Genomic DNA, 21818 nt, shown 5'->3' on the forward strand with positions numbered 1-21818 from the left:
TTAGCAACCGCTAAGGGCCAACCCCTAGAAAGCAACATTGCATCTAGCTCAATAATTTAAGCCTAACCTTAAGTGGAAAGGCAGGGGATTGGTATAGAACCCTAAGGGTGGAAGAAAAAACGATTTACCATACTCTTAGGAGACTATTCTTGAAAGAATACATACGAGAGGGAGTGCTTTGGGGTGTAGCCTTTCAGCTCCAGAAAGCCCAACGAGAGGAAGGAGAGGAAGGTGAGAGACTTTATTAGTCACTTAAAGCATTTGAATTCTCGTTGTAATCCAAATGAGCGCTTCAACAATAACCAATTGCTTGATAGATTCATTAGGGGATTACGACATGAGGATATCTACAATGGCCTAGTCATTAGAGGTATCACCACTTGGGAAGCAGTCACCACCAATACGATCCAATTGGAGGATAATTTAATGATTCAAGGAGAAAGAGTGTCTGTTGAGTCTAAATCTATTAGCTCGCAAGCATCAGGGCATCAGCCAATGACCCTGAAGCCTATTGCTAAGGAGCCAAAGATATCTGAGATGACTTTAGCAGATCTCACCAAGGCTATTCAAGAGAGTCTTAGAGACAATCGTGCTCCGCAAAACAATCATATGTATCCAAGAAGGGAGCAACAATGGTGCTCAGTATGCTATGCATCGCATAGTACCAGTGAGAATGCCCTACTTTTAAAGTAAAATTCAATGGGAATTTCAATGCCTGTGGGAGGTATGGTCATCAAGCTAAGGATTGCATAGTATTTAAGCGTGCGATGGCCAATAGACCAACCTTAGCATGGATAGATACACCTCGAGTGCCTGCATTGATACCGACCCCACCTCTTGAACAAACATCACAAGACATGGTCCCTAGGGCCCAATATGTTGTTCAAACAACACCCTTACCACCTCCAGTGCTAGGACCGCAACCACCACATCCGAGAATCACTTATGTGAATCAAGTGGGTTGTGAGTCATCTATTGCTTGTTTGGAAGGTTGTGAGGAAGATATAGATCCTAATATTGCCTATGGGCTGGATGTGCTTGAAGAAAGTCCACAATACTAAATGGAGGACTATTGGGGACAAGTCAAACATGTATATCAAGTAGCTGCTCTTGCGACAAGAGGTCAAAATATCAATTACACTGCTAAGAGATCACCTCTTCAATGCTATGAGTGTGGAGGTCCACATCGTGTAGCCGAGTGTCCTATTAGGCTACAGAAGAACGCCATAGTAATGCAAACCAATCAAGCGAGCACGTCTACAATGCCAATACTCATGTGTAATCGATGTGGCATAGATCATTTGCTTGCCCAATGTCCAAATAATCCAAATGCACCGAAGATCACGCCATTAAACTTGATTGAAGTTACCAAGGAGCCATCACAAAGTACACCTGTGGTACCAGTAAACATACTCACACGATCAATGCTCCAAAAACAAAATTATATTCTTGAGGAAAGAGACATGGCATCAATTTCCCAATCTCAGAAAAAGAAGAAAACACGAAGGAAGAGATCAGAAAAAGCAGCGAAGTTAGACCCCAGTTCAAAGACCAACATAGGGACTAGTGACGACCCCGTATATATGAACGACATTGAAGAAGATTTTGATTCAAGTGAAACGATGGAGACCAAAACAACCACTAAGATAGAAACCAACAAGGAAGATCTTCATGAGCCACAATGGCAGGGATCCAAGAAGAAGATAGAAACTTATCCAAACCCTACAGAGGAGATCGAGCGAGTCAAGCAATTAAGGAGTTTGGTAGAAGATACCCAAAGGGATCTACAACCAACACCTAGGCAGATCCAGATTACAGCAACATGTTCCTTACGCAACAACAACCTCACCAAGTCCATAAACCCTTAGCCATACCTAGTGTCATCCAAGAAGAAAGTGACTTAAAGTCATGGAAAAGTGGGCATACTCGCTTCTTGATGGAAAGAATGTTTACAGAGGGACTACTTGATCCTATCGAAGAAATGGAGATCCCATCTTCCCCACGTCAAGGGACCGAAGTCCAAAAGGTACCGTTAAACATTGCCAAATTGATGGATTTCATGTCTTCAGAAGTTAGAACCACCATCATGTCCAAACTATATAAAGATCCTGAGCTAGTCTCAGTTCTTCGAGCCTTCCTCAATGGAGAACTAAAGTTTGGGCTACCACAATTTGCACAAATGGATGGAGCTGGGGAGATGCCAATAGAGGAGGAACACTTAGATCCCCAACCCAACGTAGATGAGAACCTTGTTATAGAAATACATGTTAGCAAGTTGGTACAATACTTTGAGCGTGATGAATCCAATGCGACCATACCAGCCACTACTAAGGGATTAACTGTGAAGGGAATCCTTGATGGTGGCGTTGGGGTTAGCATTGTGACTAAAAATTATTGGAAAACTATGGAAAGACCTCACCTTGCGACCACAACTATAGTAGTGAAGATGGCTAATGGGTCTATTGTTAAACCTATTGGGATGCTAGAAGATCTCAAGATCAAGGTCTTTGGACATAAAATAAGAGTTACATTCATTGTTATAGATTTCTCCAAGCACACTATGGCATCTAAGATTATTTTAGGACGTCCTTTCATGAGGGAAGCAAAAATGGTGCATGACTGGTCTAAAAACCATGTCTACTTGAGTTCCAAGATTCTGTCATTCGAGTAGATCTTGTGACTGGTCGAGCACATCCTCTAGGAAACGGGTTTATAATTGATCAAAGATCTGATACCACAGTTCACTCGGCCCCATTGCAGTATTGTTACACGTGTAAAGTGGACACTGATGTTGGGGAAGGTTCTCCTTATATGGACGTACTACCTGGGATGACAGAGCCGGACAATGTGGATTGGGTCCACCTAGCAGTAACCATAGACACTTGGGAAAATAGGGGGATGACCTGGGTAACACCTGAGGGGGATAAAATGCCCATACCCTTAAATATGCTACAAGCAATGCATATAGCTTTTGACAAAACTCATCCTAATATAACGAAGAAAACATACAAGTGGGTCCCTAAAGCTTCTTTAGCGACCATGGCTGATGCTAAAAAACAAAAGCCTTGTAAAAGACGTACCACTCGCTCCAAGAAACATAAGGAAACGTTGCGATGGATTCCTAAACGACTATTGGAAGCCCAAGGCTACTATCAAGAAAATGATCAAATCTGGGTGCCAAAACGTAAATTGTGCTCTTACTTGTCACCGGGTCCATGTGAGCTCAATCCTGTGGCTCCAAAACAAATTGAAGATCGTGGAAAGAAAAAAATCACAGAATGCTACACACCCACTCCAGAGCTAGTTTGGGTACTGAAGAAAGAACGATTTGTTCCACCTAGCTCAGGAAGGGGGGAGTCCCATGAAGCTTCTAGCTCCTCATGTAATGCATCCATAGAGGTAAAAGCTTCTCCACAACCTCCATCTACAATAGTGGACCTCCATAAAGCTACAAAGGAATCCACGTCTCCCAGTGTCCAAGAATCACCTGATGAACCACTTCAAGTTCGATCCTAGGAGAGTACCTTACCACCCTTGCAACTCGACGAGACACCTAAGGTAATAGAAAACTACTGGAAAAAATCCTCACCTATTACCAACTGGAACAATTCGTTTCAAAGGGTGACAAGCACATTTCAAACGGTATAATCTACCCAAGGAAAGGGGGAGTATTTACTGACATTCATCATTCACTTGCTTCCCTCTCAACCTTCCTCCCTGGCCTCTCAATCTCACAATCTTAGGGAATGTATATATAAAGTCTTATACTCACAAAAAACAAAAATAATAAAGAGCAAGAGCAATCAGCAAACGGGTATGCACAATAAAAGTCAAAACATTGACCCAGACCTACACATTCACATCCAGTACACTGAAACAGAAACCTATGTCATCAAACACCTTTGATCCTCATCACTCGAGTGATGGAGGGTAGGTAGGATTAGTACGATACGAGTGTTTCTGTTTTAGAGTTTAGTGATTAGCAAAGTTTATTCTTCTCGCTGATGTACCTCCTAGAGGTATTCTTTGTGTTTCCTCGTGTGTACAGGAACGTGCTGTTGTTGTTAGGATTTGGACCTTCATGGAATCTTTCTCTCGTTCACACTTCAAATCAAGCACGACCATCAACACAAACAGGTGTTTCTTGTCCATTAGCATTGCCCCTTATCTTTTTGCATCCATGTTTTTCTGCTTTAATTGTGATTGGTAGTATAATATTCAGTGCATTTTCTTAGTATCAAACATTAAATTCAATGTAATTTTTTGTCATAATCACTTGTCTAGGTTTAAAAATCAAGCAGTCCGACTAAGCTAGTTTGCCAAGCTAGGTGTTAGAGATCTTCTCTTAATACCATGGGGAATGTCTTCCTAATAATCTATGGTTACTTAGGTTCTTAATCCGATTTAGACAGCATTGTGTGCAATGTACTAGGGCTTTCTAGTGGGCTTAGTTCCTATTGACCTTTAGCTTAAGTATTATAAAAGGAGTTTACTAGTGTGATGAGCCTGGGGAGGGTAACCGTGTTATATGACCCCCCAAAGTTACAAAATTAAAATGTCGAAAACGAACAAAAAAAAAAAAAAAAAAATCAAAGTGCCACAATGTAAAATCTTAAGCTGGAAGAGAAATCTCAGCTTGATTTGGTACTTCACTCACATGTATCGCCTATGGTACTAGAGCCCTAGAGGTTCCCAGTGTGGACGCTTTTCCTTGAAAAGCAAAAAACCCAAGGCATACAAAATAAACACACACATCACAATGTGAAAAGACTTTTGGGGAGTCAAAGAAAAGGTAATCAGTCAGGCGATGATTTCATGAGAGATTCCTTTTATCGTAGCTTAACTACAAGGTCTTCTAGGTATAGTCTTTAGTCAACCCTTGAACATGAAATACTTGGCTCTCGCGATTAAACAACTTAATTGACCAGAGAAAATTAAGCTTACCCATGGTATTAATAGTCGATCTTTTGTGTCTTTCGATCGTTAAATTAGCGACCCCATGCTTGTTTAATTTTTTACCTTTACCGCTGTTTATGCTTTTGATTAAATCGCAATTTAATGTTTAATTATGTTACCAATCAAATTATCTACCTATAACTGCATATACTTTTTAACTGCTTATGAGAATGCAATTATTGTGCCAATGTTGTTTGATTTTGCAGTGACTGAAGGAGGCTAAGGACATTCATCTCAGATGCTCTTCCACCTCTATGAACGAGCTTCAACTCAATAGCTTCCGAGGACGGAATCTACATCAGGAAGGGGGACATGTTAACCCTCACGCACATTCCTATCACCTACAATGGACGTCGTATTATTTATTTGGTAGAGTCAGGTACCAGGCTTGTCGGTCCAATAGGAAAAGGGTAAGAGTGATCGCCGATGAGAGACGCACTCTAACTGAAACATTCAGGGGATTAGTTGGCTAAGCATGGGCGCCCAAGTGTGAATGGGCCGAGCTCATATAAAAGTCAACTAAACCTAAAATTCACTGATTCTCTCATTTGTGCAATTGAAGAGGGCTCTTGCTCCATCTCCATGTTCTTCTTCTTCATCTCCTTGTGTGTGTGTGTGTATGTATGCGTGAGAGAGAGAGAGAGAGTGTGTATGTGAGAGTGTGTGCAATCAAGCATTGCGGCGGCACGACCACAACGAGGCGGTTGAGTGCGGCGTAGCAACGTCTCCCTCTTCTTCGCGACGAGGAATCCTCCACGACGGCAAGCGTAGAGCAGTGAGTGACACACCATCGTCATCTTTGAGCTTACTAGTTTAAGCTTGTTGTGTGCTTGGAGCCATTTGTGGCTCGCACACGATATATCTGCAAGTTCCTTGCATTGACACGTGCCACAGACACGCACACTTACATAGTAATGTCTCTATGTATCTTGCTTGAGACAAAGCAGTACCTCCATTACATTACTCAAATTGTATGCCCAAGTAATGATGCAAAAGCCCCAAACCTTTCATCTTGAAAGTAGCATTCAATTCAACCTTAAATTCAGCAATGTGCGTCTCTTTTGAACAAGTAATCAACAAATCATCTACATACAAAACGATGATGAGATAAACATCACTCTCACGTTGATATACAAAGTGCTTTCATGAGTGTCAACTTTCTCATACCAAGCACGATAAGATTTCTTCAGCCCATATAAAGCTTTCTTGCATTTTCACACTTTCTTTTCTTGTCCTTTCTTGACAACACCGCGAGGCTACGCTACATATACTTCCTCAAATATATCACTATTCAAGGAAGCAATAACAATTATCTAATTGTTGTACATTCCATCCAAAGTGAGTTTTCAACGCACATAGAAAACGAACAGTAGTCATACGACGAGTGGGAGCAAAAAACTCTTTATAGTTAATGCCTTTCTACTATGCATAACCTTTTGCAACAAGCTTAGTCTTGTAGTGATCAATCTCACCATCTGACTTACATTTCAGCTTTATAAATCTACTTTGTACCAATGGCCTTTTTTATTTGCCAAGAGACAAATGACATAAAGTCAATGTTTTATTTTCTAGAAGTGCATCATATTCTGATTGTGTTGCAATCATCCGATTTTCTAAATGTTGTGCTTCATCAAAACAAAGAGGTTCCTCCTTATTACATAAACTAAAATTAGCCAAAACATAACAATTTGATGCATATGATGCGAGGCGATAACCTGAACAAGTACGATTAGACATAGGTACATCCAATTTACTGTCATGCAAAGTATACACCAACCATTTTGGCATACACTTTTGGCCACCAAATTGCATGACTTTAGGCTTTCTTTTCCAGGGTACACATTTGGCTAAAAGTACCAAAAGATCCTTTTGGCCAAAAGTACCAAATGCTAACTGGAATGGTGTGTTGAGTGGTGGCCAAAATAACTTACATTCAAGTTTTTCCCGTTAAAAAGAGGCAACAAAGTATCATAACTAAGCAATAAAGTTCATATATGGTATAACTTGTAACCTTTTCTTCTAAATAAAAATGCATTTGACAACTTGATTATCATCCACTTTTCATTGTTGCTTTTGTGACACCAAAACATAAGCTAAACAACCAAAAACGCACATGTGATCAATAGATGGCTTCTTATCATGTCATGCTTCATAAAGAGTCTTAGATTGTAAAACTTTAGGACGCATAGGTAGCACACATGACAGCTTCAAGCCAAAACAAATGTGAAAAAGCTTGACTCTTGTTGACCTTACGATGTGCCTTCTCCATAATTCGACATGTTTTTCTTCTCAACAACACCATTTTGCCAAGGTCTATACTGGTGTTTTATCCCACGACTAGCCAAAAATGCATTAAACTCATGAGACATTCTCCGCTCAATTTGAACAAAGGGTGTCCATAGTGTATTTTGAGATATTCAACCTACAATCCCCTGGTCCAAACAAAGCCGGTTTAGAGGTGAGCTTGAGGATTTGATTAGCGAGAAGCTTGTGACAGTAGTCGAACACGAATGTACCCTGGAAAAGGAAGCCTAAAGTCATGCAATTTGATCAATCAATGATATACATAAGGTTCACGAATTGTTAACCAGCTTCTCACTACCATGCACAACTCAGATGGTTAAATCATCTTTAGTTTAAGAAAGATTAGTTGTTCCAATATGGCGATGTGGTTCTAGTATGTTCTGAGCACTCTAATACCATTGATTCCTCACTGAGAAAAGCATTCAACCACTGAGTGGTAAACGAGAAAAGGGTCCCCTCTTTACATAATGACATGATGATAAGCACCACACAGCAGATTATCACATGATCAGATGACAATCCACTCAAGAAAAGCTGTTTTGCTTTTTGAAAATAATTCTTTACACTCACAAAGCTGTAAAGCTTAATGGCATCCCTTACTGTTACACTTAGACAAATGCTTACAACTTATCGTATGGTCATGCTACAATGTGCTCTTGATGGTATTGGTGCTTTAGCTTATCCACAAAGATACAAGACGGGCAGGACTTCGGCTGCAAGACAAAGATAGCCAGAGCTATTCCTTCCAGTGCTGCTTGATCCCAGTCCATCTTGGCTTTGCAAGCTGCCGATAAAATTCTCGCCAAGTTTGATGGCGTAAAAATGTTTACAAAAATGCAGAGCTTGTTACAGGATGCAGCCAACTCTTTCATGGCTCCTCGTTGCAATTCCTCTGCCAGCTACTTCATGTCTTCCCAAGGTAAAGTCAGGCAATTCAAAAATTGAACATAGGAGCTCTCGTGGCATCTGTCAAGATAGCGAGAAGTGACCTTGTGTACCGTGAAATTGCACAGGACACGACTAGTCATGTAGGCAACCCCAATCTTTGGTAGCCTTAGGATAATATCCTTTTCATCATACCTTAGGCTGGAAAAACAGCCTTTAAAGGGACAGGCATGACCTTGAGAGGTGTGCTCATCTTGTAACCAGTAATATTGTGAAAGATCTGCATCGGGAAAAATTATCATGGTTTTCTCTTTACAAGAGTTGGAATGCCATAGCATACAGGTGAAGCTCCAATAAGATTTGGCAGCCTGCAGGTATTCCTGCCTTCCCCAATATGCGATGCTGTCCATGCTGCTCTGGCAATTCGCTCATCCACATTTGACAGCAAAAGACTAATGGAGCTATTCCCCTTCTTGCATGTTTTCTGTCCTCTCTTTCTCGCTTTCTGGCACTGAATCTGAATTGAATCATTTGTTTGAGAGCTGCCATCATTGTCATGTGTAATGTTGGAGGCAAGCCAGTTCTGAAGTAAAACTCTGCTAAACCGATCAATGTCACCATCAGTGACATCCCAAAGGTTGGCAATTGCTGTTGGACAACCAGCCATCAAATACCACAAGGGTACTCCAACAGGCTCATAATCCCCTCTTCTAGAGAGACGACCACTGCTACATCCCATGAGCAATGCAGCTGCACAACGGTCCATTTTCCTCATCCTTCTCTCTGGAAGGTACTGATCTCCTGTAGACGAGAAAGACAAGCAAACAAAAGGATGAGAAACACAATCCCTTGATTCCAGTCAACAAGAAGCATATTCAAAGAAAGTTATTTCAAGATCGATACCGCTCCCATGGCCGAGATACACAAAGAGCTCATGCCTAAGAAGGCCATCCATATACTCATCTACTGTAGGCACTTGGCCCACCTTTCCCTGCAGGATCGTTATAAGCAAGTATTTAAATACTGACAAGCAGATACATTCTGTAACATTGGAGACCAATAATATGCAAAAGTGCAGCACTGAATACCTCCCATCCTTGTTGACCTCTGAACATGTCTTCAAAGGCAGCCTGCGTACTTCCTAAATCCCCACTTGGATTAAGCAAAAAGTAGGCATTGCAAGGATTGATTGTAGGAACAACAGTGGTTGCAGGCAAAGAGGATTCAAAAGCAGTTGCTGCCACAACACCATTGCATCGTTCCTCGTGCTTTATTGCACAATTTCCTGAATTATCTTGCCTGCTGGTAAGCGATTCTAAAAAGCATGTGTGTATCATAAGTGCTTTCATGCAGCCTAAAGAAGGAACTCTGTAGACATCATTTCTTCTCAACACTGGCAAGCTTTCCCATGGCAAAACCTATGAGCATTGAAAGCGACAGACGTAATTTGGTTAGTGAGATTTGGCTATGATATAAAGGCTTTATTTATGGGGTAAATGTTGCAACGAAGACCTGGAGAAGTCCATCCAGCACAAGAACGACAGGTTCTCGATACGATTCAATCTCCTCCATTCCATGCAAAGCCATAGAGGGGTTCTTTTCTGTCACACAAGACAGAAGAGAGTTTGCTTTCTCTGAAGATGTCACAGGAAGAGATGCTCCATGTTGAATTGCTGTTTTGAATGATTCCAGGAAGGCATTGATTGCCCTGCTTAACAATCCACCAGATATTGAATTGGGAGTGCCATTCTTGGAAACCTTTGACAGCCCATGCTTGGGAAACTGTGAGCACATTTTCCACTCAAGAAGACAGGCAATGCCCCTCTCAAGCTCTCCCCTACTTAGTAAGTCTCCTCCTTGTAACAATAGTTGAATTAAGTCTACGTTGAAAGGACCAGTCTTAGTAATGGATTCCAGATTGCTTCTGAATGCCTCTGCACTAGATTTCCAAGCAGCTGAGCCCTTGCCAGAATACTTTCCAAGTAAAAGCGACTTCCAAGGTCCCAACCACACCTCCTCCATACCTCTGTCATCCAGAATAACAGAGAGTCTAAGGATGAGCATTTAAAATGGGACACATTTGCAAAGTTTCATATTGATGTCACCTCAATAGTGATGCAAGTCGAGAGTCAAGATCCATCCTCCACTCCCACCACCTACTCTTTTCCTCCAATGAGCTCAGGCTTGGGCCCCCAGAGGTAGACCGCCGACTTTCATCCAGAATAGATTTGAAGTTTGTGTCCAGATTCTCAAATGCAGTCTCTATTCCAGATTCCAGAGCTGACAGGGCTTCTGCTGAAACCTCCAAGTCATATGGGCACTGAGAAGCAATAAACCCTGGCGAAGATAGATAAGCTGCAATCACGTTGTTAAATTCCTCCACAAAACTCATGATTGCTCAACATGAATCAAGATCGGACTTTGCATACAAATTAACAAGAATTTGTGGAGATACAAATGGGATATGAATTGAGAGAAGAATAAAAGGAACTCAAACAAATGAAGAACATGTAAAATCATGTAGAAGCAGCAGACAATGAAGTGCTACTAAGCAGGTAGGAAAAATGGCCTAGCCACAGAACCTTTCACAAAAGCTTTTTTTCTTAGCTCCTTTCTCCTGAGGAAACTTACTATTTGGAAGAGGAGCACATGGAAGTAGCATAGACAAGGGGCCAGAGTTGGAATCAAAGCGACTAACAAGAAGCCAGGCATCACTAGGGACTTCCTCCTGATCACCATAGAGATATCGCATTTCCCAATCAACGAGGCTTAGGCAAACTGCTGGACAAGGCAAATGAATTTCCTCTTCTATGGCTTCCTGGAGATCATTAATTGTACTTGGACAAACCCTGCAAAATTCTGCCAGTTTAGGTCACCTTCTTGCAGGTAAAAGAGCTGTTTTGAGAAAATTTGGCATCTGAAAAATATGAGCATAATAACTGATTGGTAAATTAATGCAGATAAATGAAAAACCTGAGTGCCTCCTGCATCTTATCAATGCTGCAGCCAGCATCCTTTATTTCTGGCATCTGGAAAAAACTTTGAACTATCAATGCACAGTTGAAGCTGAAAGTTTGACAGGAAGGATTTTATAAACCACCTTTAATTTTTCAGTTTTTCTAGCATCCAATGTGGAGATATATTGTTGCCTTGTACTTGCACCTAGCGAAAGCTGATGAAAGTAGGGAGCTGTCCGGCTTGATCGAAACCCCTCCAAAAAACAGTCGAACGGACCTCCTAGGTCCTTTTGGACATGAAGAATTGCAAGAATCCTTGCAACCTGGTAGAGATAATAACAAAAGCCATTACATGTGTTGAAGAGAAGGCGACAACATGTATAGCATAGAGAAAGCAGAGTATCATACCTTGCACAGAAGCCGAGGCATCTCCCTGCATAACAAAAATGCATGACAAAGCCACTTTGAAGCTGTGGATACACCCATACTTGCAAACAAGCAACAGCCAGCCCTGCAGAGCCATCGAATCGATATTACTTTTGAGAACCTTGTGAAAAGCTGTAACCATAAACCCTTTAAAATGGAAAAGCTACCTTGGGCCCTTGCAAGTTTCTTGCCTCAAAGCATACATGCCAATATGGTAAAATAGAGATGCTTCTTCAATCCTAAAATGCTTTGATGCTCCTGTGACAAGGCACTCAAGCCCACAAGGCGAAGATGGGCAGGATGATTCTAGAACAGACCGATTACCTTCCCTGAGCACTCCCAATGCTCTGAAAAACTGGCTGTGCACCTCATGAGAACTTGCCACAAGAATCGCGCATTTTGCTGTGGTAAAGAAATTGAAAAAGTTAGATGACTATAAGTGAACATTTCGTCAATGCAAATATGATCCCTTCCGGCTTCTGTTCAAGGCCCTTACAAACTCCATCTGATATTTCTCAAATTCATTCAATTTTTAAGGAACAAAAAACAATTCAGCAGAATTAATATGCAGAGCTGACACAGTAACTAACAGGGCTGCATAGGAGACAAAGAGACACGTTGTGTACTCATACCTTTCTGCAGGAGCACTCTAGCCAACAAACGTCTCCCACGTAATATATATTGGTTATCAATCCACTTCTGCAGAGAGAATTGCTCCTCCCATGCTCTGACACTTTTGTGGGCACAGCATAGCTTCCAGACTCCCAAGTTCTGAGATGGTTGTTCCAGAGCTTTATCACGTTTTGTCACAGATTCTTCAAGGCTTGTACCCTCCTTCAAAGCACGATCACTGTTCACTTCATCAACTGCCTGTTGAGCCAGACATTTTCTTCTTGTGCTTTGTTTTCTTTCTTTCTTGGTTACTAATTGACTTTCTTCGACAGGATGTTTCTTCGAGTTTTGAACATTTAGTTTCATACAGGCCTCAACACATAGCTCTTCTATGGTGTCTTCAGGTAGTGCAACTATGCCCCGTGGTTTTGCTGCTGCTTTGTGTCTTGTATGATATCTATTTTCAGAACTGCTGTGTTCATCTGCCAGTTCAGATGCTATAGGTGCCTCTGGCATTTTGCACGGCTGCATCTCTGCCCTACTTTTGCTTGACCGTTTAGACTTTTCCTCTACACAAGTAAGGCTCTTGTTTGAGCACAGATTGCGCCTTCTGGTAGAGTTTTGAATTTGTCTTGCAGGCTTAATGTTCTCTAAAGGACAAATAGATGTCAGAGGCAGGTTCTGAAACATTTTTGAGCACGCATCTCCCACTTTTGAATTGTGTTGAAGATCATTTACATCAACTTTGGTAAGATCGGCAAAGAGGCATGACAATTCTTTCTCTGCACTTATGTACTGATCAAGAGCAAGCTTTGCTGCTTTGATGGACTCCAATGAATCTCCACCATTTTGATGACGTTTCAAATCCGCAAGTCGAATACCAAGTGAAACTTCTGCCAGCTGTATGCAATGTTCACAAATGGACCCTATTGCACACTGGTCAAAAAGTTGCTTGGCCGTTTCGAAGCTGCTTATAGAGAGGTCCCAGAGGTGACGCTTTCTTTGTGTTTCTCCTGCAAAGTTTGCCAAATTTAAAAATTACAGACCCAAGCTATAAATTAAGTAGCATCAAATATGTCAGAAATTTGGACAGCAACCTAGGCATGACTGGAAAAGTCCCTCTGCAAATGGAAGGCAGAGTGATTTCGCAATTTGGGACCCTTCACAAAAACTGCTGTCCGCATCATCAACCAGCCCCAACATTTCACTTAGAACTCCAGTCTGAACAAAGCATGAGTGAGAATCTAGAGATTATAGTGATAATAAATCCACAGGGAGAGAAAGGATCAGCGATACATACTTGCATAAGGCTTTCCAAATAATCACAAATAATCTGCCATTGACTGGGACCCACTTCAGGTCTCTTTAATAAATTCATATCAGGCCAGCTTTTGACAGCTACATATCCAAATGCGTCAAAACATAGCACTCTTTGAGTGGTGTCTACTGCATCCAGTTTGGCATCAATGGGGAAAGGGAATTTGCTTGAGATTTTGAAACTCCGATTCAGCAACTTCAAACGGAACCGGAGGGCTTCTTTAGCATTCCTGAAGGCCTTCAGAAAGAACATACCATAGTCAAAGTTGGTCCTCAATAACACAGGCCAAAGGAAAATGATAATGCTGCTAGAATTTGACCAAACCTTCTTACCTCTTCCAGATTTCCGCTATGTAGCCTATGCTCCGCAAGCATGAACAATGCTTGAGATGCTTTGAACACACTGTCATTGGTGTTGGAAGTCTGTCAACAAAAGCTGTCAACACATCAAATACACCACAGACAGCATTTTCAGAACATATATATTTTATGACATGCCTCAACTTACATCTAAAATATGAGCCATTTCTGTCCAGGAAGACGTGGCCAAATCATCACCATGATCATAACCATTTAGAACTTCACACAGGAACCCAGAAAGTAAGGTGTTGGGATAACTTCTGATCAAATGTTTGAGAAAAACTTTTGAGTCCAGGTCCAATCCCAATTTTTGTCGCACAAGATCCTTCAGAATGTGGAGAAAAGGACTGCAGCAAAACATATGGCTCAGCTTTCTATCAGCAAAAACTCTTGTAAGTGCCTCTTCTGGGTCTGCATGGCTTGCGGATGCAATATCCAGTAGCAAACTGTAAATACCATACTGCAGACTGGAATTACCCTGGCATTGGAAACAAAAGAAAATCAAATACCAACACCTATCAACAAGAGAAATTGCTTCAGTTTTTTTGTTGGGTCCTACCTTGAAAGCCAATAAATCTGCCACATTTTGTAGCAACCCAGTCACAGCAGGTAAATGCGCCAAAAGTAGTTCATCTAAAAATGGTTTGCTGGAAAATAAATCTTCACATATGCGTGACCCATTAAGGATGTCTTCCAGAAAATCCTAAAAATGCAAAAAACAACTGAGATAGTATCAATGATTTCGAGTTTCAAACAACACAAAGCGCACAAGAGCACTTTACATTTTCTGATGGGTTGATTTCTTGCAGACAACATGCTTTTAAAAAATAGTCTGTTGCTAGTTGGAGCTTTACATGCACCAACACACTGTCATCGCTCCCTTTCATATTCTTCATCTGACAAAGAACAAGAATCATTGGTATATAATCTACAAAAGATTGAGATCATTACACTACCAAAGTTAATTTTTCAGTACTAGTGATTTTAAACAGACTCATGGTACATGTAGCTCACAACTGTACCAAAAGGTCAATAGCTTGTGTCAAGTAACTTAGGCAGCCATTATATCCTTCCACGCCATCCAACCTGCACAATTTTGCTTTCTCCCGAAGTACACGCGATTGTTGCAAATAAAATGAGTCGGTTGTATAAACTTGCTCTTGCAGAAGATCCAATATGTTCCTCTTCATTTTTAGGGTGAGACCAGTGTCTGATTCCTTCATGTTATCATAGAATGAAAGCTCCTGCAGCACCCCAATCAAAGACTAATTTCTATGATCACCTCAGAAGAAGTGTGCTCACACCAATAGGCTCCCTAAGAGCCCCTCATTTACCATAAGGCTTGAAAGTACACATTGCACGAATTGAAAACAACTACACAGACACATAATTAGCCATCATAGTGATGTCCATTGTGACCGATGCATCACCTGAGGTCTGGCACGATTCCACAACACAAACTAGTAGACATCTTGTGAAATACATGGTAAGAGATTAGACATAAACACTAGCAAATACAGTGACTCCAATGTGGATATTCAAAATTAGCTCGAAGCAAGGCAAACTAAATTAGTCCAATAACCAAAGGAGTATTATTCAAAGTCTAGACAATGTAGTTATTAACTGCTATAAGCAGTCAAGTTGTTGCAACCAGTCTACAACCATTTAAGTGCAAATGATAAGCACATAGTGTACAAGAGACCACATACTATGAGGTACAAGCAAATAGAGTTGGTGAGGTGTACCTCCTCTAAAAGTAGGCCTACAGCATCACTTGGTAATGGAGGGTGAAACTGAAGTGCGAAAGAGCACATCAAATTCTTGCCATCATCTTGATCGTTCGTAAGCTTCATGGAAAAAAAATTCTGTGCACAAGCTCACAAATATATTACCACATGTAAATATTAAAATCAAATTGGGATACACTGCATGCCAACAAAAGAGGTTTTCACCTTGAGCCAGAGCTGCAGAATGGAGTGAGAAGAATCTCTTTTGACACCAGCTAGACCTGCTCGAGCCCATCTTACCATGCTCTCGCGAAACAATTCAAGTGCCTCTTGAGGAAGATTCTTACGAATCAGAGTGTCAAAGAGAATGTGACTCTTTGTGCATGCATCTGATACAAGATTACTATATTCGGTTAACTGGGCATCAGATGCATCTGAAGTCGATTTGCAATTGCTACGTAATACTCTTTCCCAGGCAGCTGCATAAGATATCTTGAAAGGATGACATGCCTAAAGCCAAAAGTAACAAAAAAACCGTGAATATGCCAGCCTGACAGAAAGGCGTTTCCTGTCAAACATTACACATTGTACTCAGCTAAATTCACAACCAAAACATAAGTGCCGAGTATCATTTTTTGCTTTTGAGCTATACTAATAAGTGAATTATTAAACTCTTGATTGCAACCGAAGGGAACGTTCTTAGCTAAAATTCTCAGCCTCCGACTTCTTCATTCAAGATCCTTGAGGACAGATTATCTATTGTTTTGAAGGCACTGGTAACTGAACTGCGTAAATGAACCCAAAATTCGTCTAAATTAAGACCTGTTCTCTTATTTTTCCAGATATCTAAAGCATACTCACTTTTCCAATATGAATGCTACACAAGGCTCTAGTAGCCTTTTTTCATGAGTAACTTCAGGTATGATAACATTTACAATAGTCGCAAAAGAAGGTTAAATGGGTTCAAATGCATGTAACTGGGAAGTTCTACAGATCCCAGAATTGCTCCTCACCTAGTCACACATAGTTGATCAGCCATGCAAAAAGTTGGACCCATGTATACAACTGCAAAAACAAAGATCATTAACAAAAGAAAGGCTCTATGCAACAGGGCCTTTGATAGCTTCTAACTTCTTTAGTTTGTGCACCAAGTTTCTTATAAGCGTTTGTGGCATCACCGAGTGGTGCAAGTTAGCACTAAAAATGCAAGAAGTCGTGTATATGAATATAACTGCAATCATAATACAGGATGTGATTTGATGGCTTCTGACCTGAAACCAACTACCTGGCCCACATCCGTTCCAAACCATGGTAATGAGAACTCATGACATCAACTTTTGATTGAAACATACCCCACCAACCCATTTTTGTTGTCTTCTTTGGCCTTTCAAGTGCCTTTAGATTGTCACATACTTAAGTGTTCACCACTGAACATCTAAATTTACTTTCAAGACCCCATACCACACAACATTTCTTATGTGGCTGAAACTAAAAGGGCTCTTATCTGCTTTCTAGACCTGTAAGGTTACTTCCTGATCCACACGCCTTACAAACTTCAATTAGAAAACTCAAAACAAGCCAAACACTTCACCATACTCAATAACTGATCCAATGTAGAGACATACCAAGTCGTGGAGCTTCATGTTGAACAATTGAACTCCCATATTGTAAGTTGAGGACAAGAGCCATTTCAGCTCCTCTTGACCAGCAAAAGAAGCACCCAGAGAGTTACTGATCAGTTTGACACTCTCCTGCAGACATGATCAAAGTTGCACTCAAATGATGAATAAGACACTTGTGAGAATAATTTGGGAATTCCAAGAAGTCTGTTGACAATGTCACAACCAGACAAATTGATAACCTTGTTGCCATCTTGTCCAAGCAGTGAAAGCTTCAGGGCGCCATTAGCTGCAAGGAAGTATGACCTGCTTCCTTTTCTAAACAACTCTGATTCATCAGGTGTTAAGCTGTCACATCTGCCCACATAATAGTTCATCTTTCAAACCATGCATTTACAAAGAAACACGTCATACAACCCACTCAAGCATGTGAAAGCAATGTTCACAAGAAACACAGAAGCATACCCAAGCCCAGCATTAAGCAATTCACAGAATAGCATCAAGCATTGTCTCAAAGTTCCTAGAAGCTCCTGTTGCACATGGAAGTCCTGGTTTCTTGCAATGAATGCATCCCATTGGCTCTGAGCATAATTGAATGCTGATCTGCGAAAAAAGTCCAATGCTCTGTACAGATTCACAAGACTTTTGCTCTCTCTTTTACTTGCCAATTTGTCCTTTTCACTGCCAGCATCAGCTGGTTGAAGCTTTGAACTACTGTTGATGCACACCAGAACCTTTCGTCCAGCCTTGATAGCAACTTTCAGTACATTACAAATGCTCTGCTCAAGAATGCCATTTGTTGAGTGAATTTCTGACATGACACTTTGTTGACAGTTGGCGTTGAATGAACTACAAGACAAGACTAAACCAACCGCATAGTACCCAGCTACTGCCATCATTGGTGTATCCTGCATCATATTTCCAAAAAAAACTCTGAAGTTCCATTCAAGACTCCTTACTTCAGAAAATACTTTGAAATGCCATTCCAGACTTGATACCTCTGAATGCTTGTCAGTTGCTCCCCGTATGTGTTCCCACCCGGTAAAGTTTTTATTAGCAGTATGACAAAGCCGAGCATAACACTCGACAAGTTCCAGCATCTCCGGAGTCCCACGTACTCCTTGTAGCTGTGAACGAGTTTGTGCATTTGTCAACGATTCTGCTCTACAAGGGACGTTACTGTCTCAGGGAACAAGAGAGGTCGTCTCCTAGTATGATAATCACATTTATACAAAAGAACGCACAATCTGCACTAAGCAACTACTAGGCCTATTACAACCTTGGGTGCAAAAGTGCAGCAATAATACCTGGTTTGATTCACCAATTTTGGACAAAGCATCTTCACACACTTTAATTGCCAGCTCGGTATTTTCCAGCCCCTGGGAGCTGAGCTTTGAGCATATACTCCTGGCAACCTGGAAGGAAATCATGATGATCCATGTCAAATGAAAAGGGATGCACTCAGGAGTCAGCTCTTCGAGCTATTGTAGAAGAAAAATCAAAGCAAAATATCCTTGAGTTTGAGCTGCAGAGATTTTTACTTAGTTGATTCTTCATGCCAAGACTTGAACTTTTACAAAATTTGATCATGCAAAGAGCCCATGACCTGATCAACGCTACCTTGCAAAAGTGGCTGCTCATAGAAGATAGAGCACATTGATGAAGTGTTAAATAACTTAAAGATTCAACAAGTTCGGTCCGAGTGCAGGAGCTATCTGACAAAATTGCCATCACGCACTTGTTGAGCTCTCTAAACAGAAGACTTCTTTGCTTCTCTGCTTTATCCAACTCTAATTTCCTGTGGTACAGAAAAAAGATTCGAATTAGCAAGCACCACAATAAGACTGCATCCTTGACATCATTTCACTAAAAGCTTAAATACTGTCAAATAAAATATTATGTTGGCTTATGCACATAAAACATGTTGACTTAAGGTTTCCGATACATAAGAAGAGAGACCACATTTTAGCAATGCACGATGTTTCTGATATGACAAAAGCCTATTCTGAAAAACATGTAGCCTTCTATCTCAGATAGTCTTACACTCAAAGTGAATGCTAGCACACTTTCACTTGTTTCTAGTTCTTTCTCCCTCTTAAATAACATAAGGCAAACAGCCATCTTTTTTCTCATCCATCAATACATTCAATCTTGTCAAATGAAAACAGCGCTAGCCGAAAAGCCACGACATCTCCATCACCCAACACTCACCCCCTATGTCTTTTCATTAAACCCGTGTCTTCCTCTTCCATGTTACCAATAACCATAGCAACTTTATCATTCCTGTTGTGTATTGGGGCTAAATCTATGGTAGGAAATTAAATACGTCGGAGTATCCACATTGATTTAGCTGCAACTTCCTACAATCAAGTAGATAGTGCCAACCAGGAATGAAATGATACCTATGACTTATGGGATGAGCAACTACTGACTGCAACCCATATGGAGATGGATCGCACAAACATGAAAAATGAAAGATAACAAGAATTTCCCTGCATCAATAATCATAAAGTACCTCAACCACGGTTCAATCTCTTGTGTTGCAACAATCACCTTCTCAAACAATGTCAAATCTGTTATTCCAATCTCAGTTGCACTAACCACAAAATCTGTTGCAGCCCCTATTATAAGTACTACAACACTTTGTGGCAAGTCCTGAGCATAATCTGGATCAGGTAGCTTCAAGTTGTAATCCTTTTCCTTACAGCCTTCAAATCTGATATGATTTATCTTGTCTTGAGTGCCAACAAGCATCCGTAACGAGAATAGAAGCTGCAAATCTTGACCTAAAGCTTCATGAAATCTTTTTGATGCAATGTAACGGCGAACTAGCCATGATCTCTGCATCTCAATTTCGAATGGAGACCCCACCAGCCATTGGCGAAGTTGCTCGAAGCAGTCCAATGCAAATTCGAAGCATAAAAAGAGCTCATCTGCTTTCATCTTGACTTCAGATTTCTCTGAGGATGGCAAATCAGAAAGTCCTTTTGAACACAGCTTCAGCACTTGAGCTAAGAAGGGCACAAACTGTTTTGCGAGGTGATGCTTGGCAGAGTTCTCCTTGCCTGAAGAGACCTGCAGCTTGTGAACAGGTCCAAGGAAGGACTTGAGAGAAGGCAGAATATTTGATGCATGCAAATTTTCAAGATCGAAGAGAATGAGTGCTCCATCATTTTCAGTTTTTGCAGTCCTTTTGGGTGCACCTGTCTTCTTATCTTTGAGAACCATTGGAGTCAGAAATGTGAGCAGCCTAGGCTTCAACAAAGTGTTGTCCTCAAAGTTTCTGAAGAATTGGTGCCCTAAAACTTAAGAACCTCCATGGCGCAGCTCCTCAATCTGAGTTCAACAACTTCTTCCTTCTGAGACACCCTGAGGCAGCCAGAGAGAGACCCCGAAGGTACATTTGGTGCAACGCAGTTGTGATGAGGAAGCACGAACCTCGGAGATCAAAACGACGATGAAGGAAAAGTTCTCAGCTGCTGCTCACGCAAATCAGCTCGAAACTTTGAACCAACATAGCCTCCCGCCCAAGCCAGGAATGGCAAAAATTTAAGTGCCCAACAAGGTGAGATTTTAATTGCAATGTAATTGTAACAAGGTGAAATTTTAACCATAGCCTTCTAAAAGGAATATTAAGGGGGAAAAATAAACACAATTGAAATTAGCTACATAATACTTTGCACCTTGAGAAAGACAAAAATGTGTAATGTGTGAAAGGCGAGTAGAATTCTCGTCGTGTTTACCATACCAGCCTTTTGTAATCTTGATCTTTACATGGGCCCTTGACTAGAGCTTAATACAACCTCGCTCATTGGTATGGCAAACAAAAATGCAAGTAGGTGTTACACATTGTGAAAATTGAAGATGCTCTCAGCTTTGGGAGTGAAATTAAGGCCTTCTTAGAAGACCAAATAGGCTAGCGTTTCATGGCCATCCACCTTCCAAATGCCTCTAGCTTGTCACATGATGGCAATAGAACGTGAAAAGTATCATAATATTAGCTTTAATTTTGCCCCTCCAATACTAATGACATGCTTTATCAAGTGCCCATCATATATTGTAAACTACAAAAAAGATGAAATGTGATCACACCAAACACAATTATAAATGATTAGATGACCTGTGGCAAGGGAAACTAAGGCCTTCTCACAAGACCAAAAAGGCTAGCATTTCATGGCCATGAACCTATGCAAATGCCTCCCACTTGTCCCATGATGGCTTGTAAATGTGAAAAGTATGGTAATGTTGGCAAGTTTTAATTTTATCCCTCCAATACCAATGAAATATTTTTTATTAGGTGCCTATGTCTTAAATTGCATAGTCAAAAAACCAATCCTCCTTTTATTTTTCAAGAGTAGTCTATATTGCTCCAATTTAATTTACACAACCGTGGTCTAAAATTTTGATGGAACCAAGTGGACTTCTTATAGTAGTGAGGTATGGGGACTTTATGACAAGAACACTAACACCTCCATGACAAGTTAACCTTCTTGTTGTAATCTTTTGGGTTTGGTTTCCTTGACCTAATAAGGGATGCTTTTTAAAATGTCTATGGCAATAAACTTATAATGATAGTTTGTATGCTAGGGCCAACAATTACAATCAACACAAACTTAGAGTAATAATTAAGATTTTTAGATAATTAGATTATGGTT

At 40.8% G+C, this 21818-nt stretch overlaps 1 protein-coding gene across 4 annotated transcripts; it reads right to left on the bottom strand.

The window, feature by feature from the left end:
- Window positions 1-7784: 7784 nt before the first annotated feature.
- ESP (separase) lies at window positions 7785-20712 on the bottom strand. 4 transcript variants are annotated; one of them, XM_086519224.1, is made up of 27 exons: window positions 19679-20712; window positions 18784-18961; window positions 18471-18578; window positions 18162-18290; window positions 17629-18071; window positions 17406-17520; window positions 17170-17295; window positions 15770-16054; window positions 15563-15682; window positions 14840-15061; window positions 14600-14713; window positions 14377-14520; window positions 13966-14295; window positions 13791-13880; window positions 13441-13695; window positions 13238-13361; window positions 12161-13153; window positions 11696-11930; window positions 11511-11613; window positions 11246-11425; window positions 11119-11174; window positions 10777-10994; window positions 10251-10482; window positions 9658-10171; window positions 9234-9563; window positions 9049-9136; window positions 7785-8946 (listed from the first exon to the last, which is right to left on the bottom strand). In XM_086519224.1, the coding sequence occupies exons 1-27, from the start codon at window positions 20389-20391 to the stop codon at window positions 8444-8446; spliced, it is 6948 nt and encodes a 2315-aa protein (XP_086375350.1). In that variant the 5' UTR covers window positions 20392-20712; the 3' UTR covers window positions 7785-8443. The 4 variants fall into 4 exon arrangements, with proteins under 4 accessions (XP_086375350.1, XP_086375347.1, XP_086375353.1 ...); XM_086519221.1 differs by having other exon boundaries at window positions 10251-10500; XM_086519227.1 differs by having other exon boundaries at window positions 10251-10500; window positions 19717-19853.
- Between the last annotated feature and the right edge of the window lie 1106 nt (window positions 20713-21818).

This window comes from Adiantum capillus-veneris, chromosome 1, assembly GCF_014529385.1.
Source record: "Adiantum capillus-veneris isolate H3 chromosome 1, ASM1452938v2, whole genome shotgun sequence".
Classification (NCBI taxonomy): Eukaryota; Viridiplantae; Streptophyta; class Polypodiopsida; order Polypodiales; family Pteridaceae; genus Adiantum; species Adiantum capillus-veneris.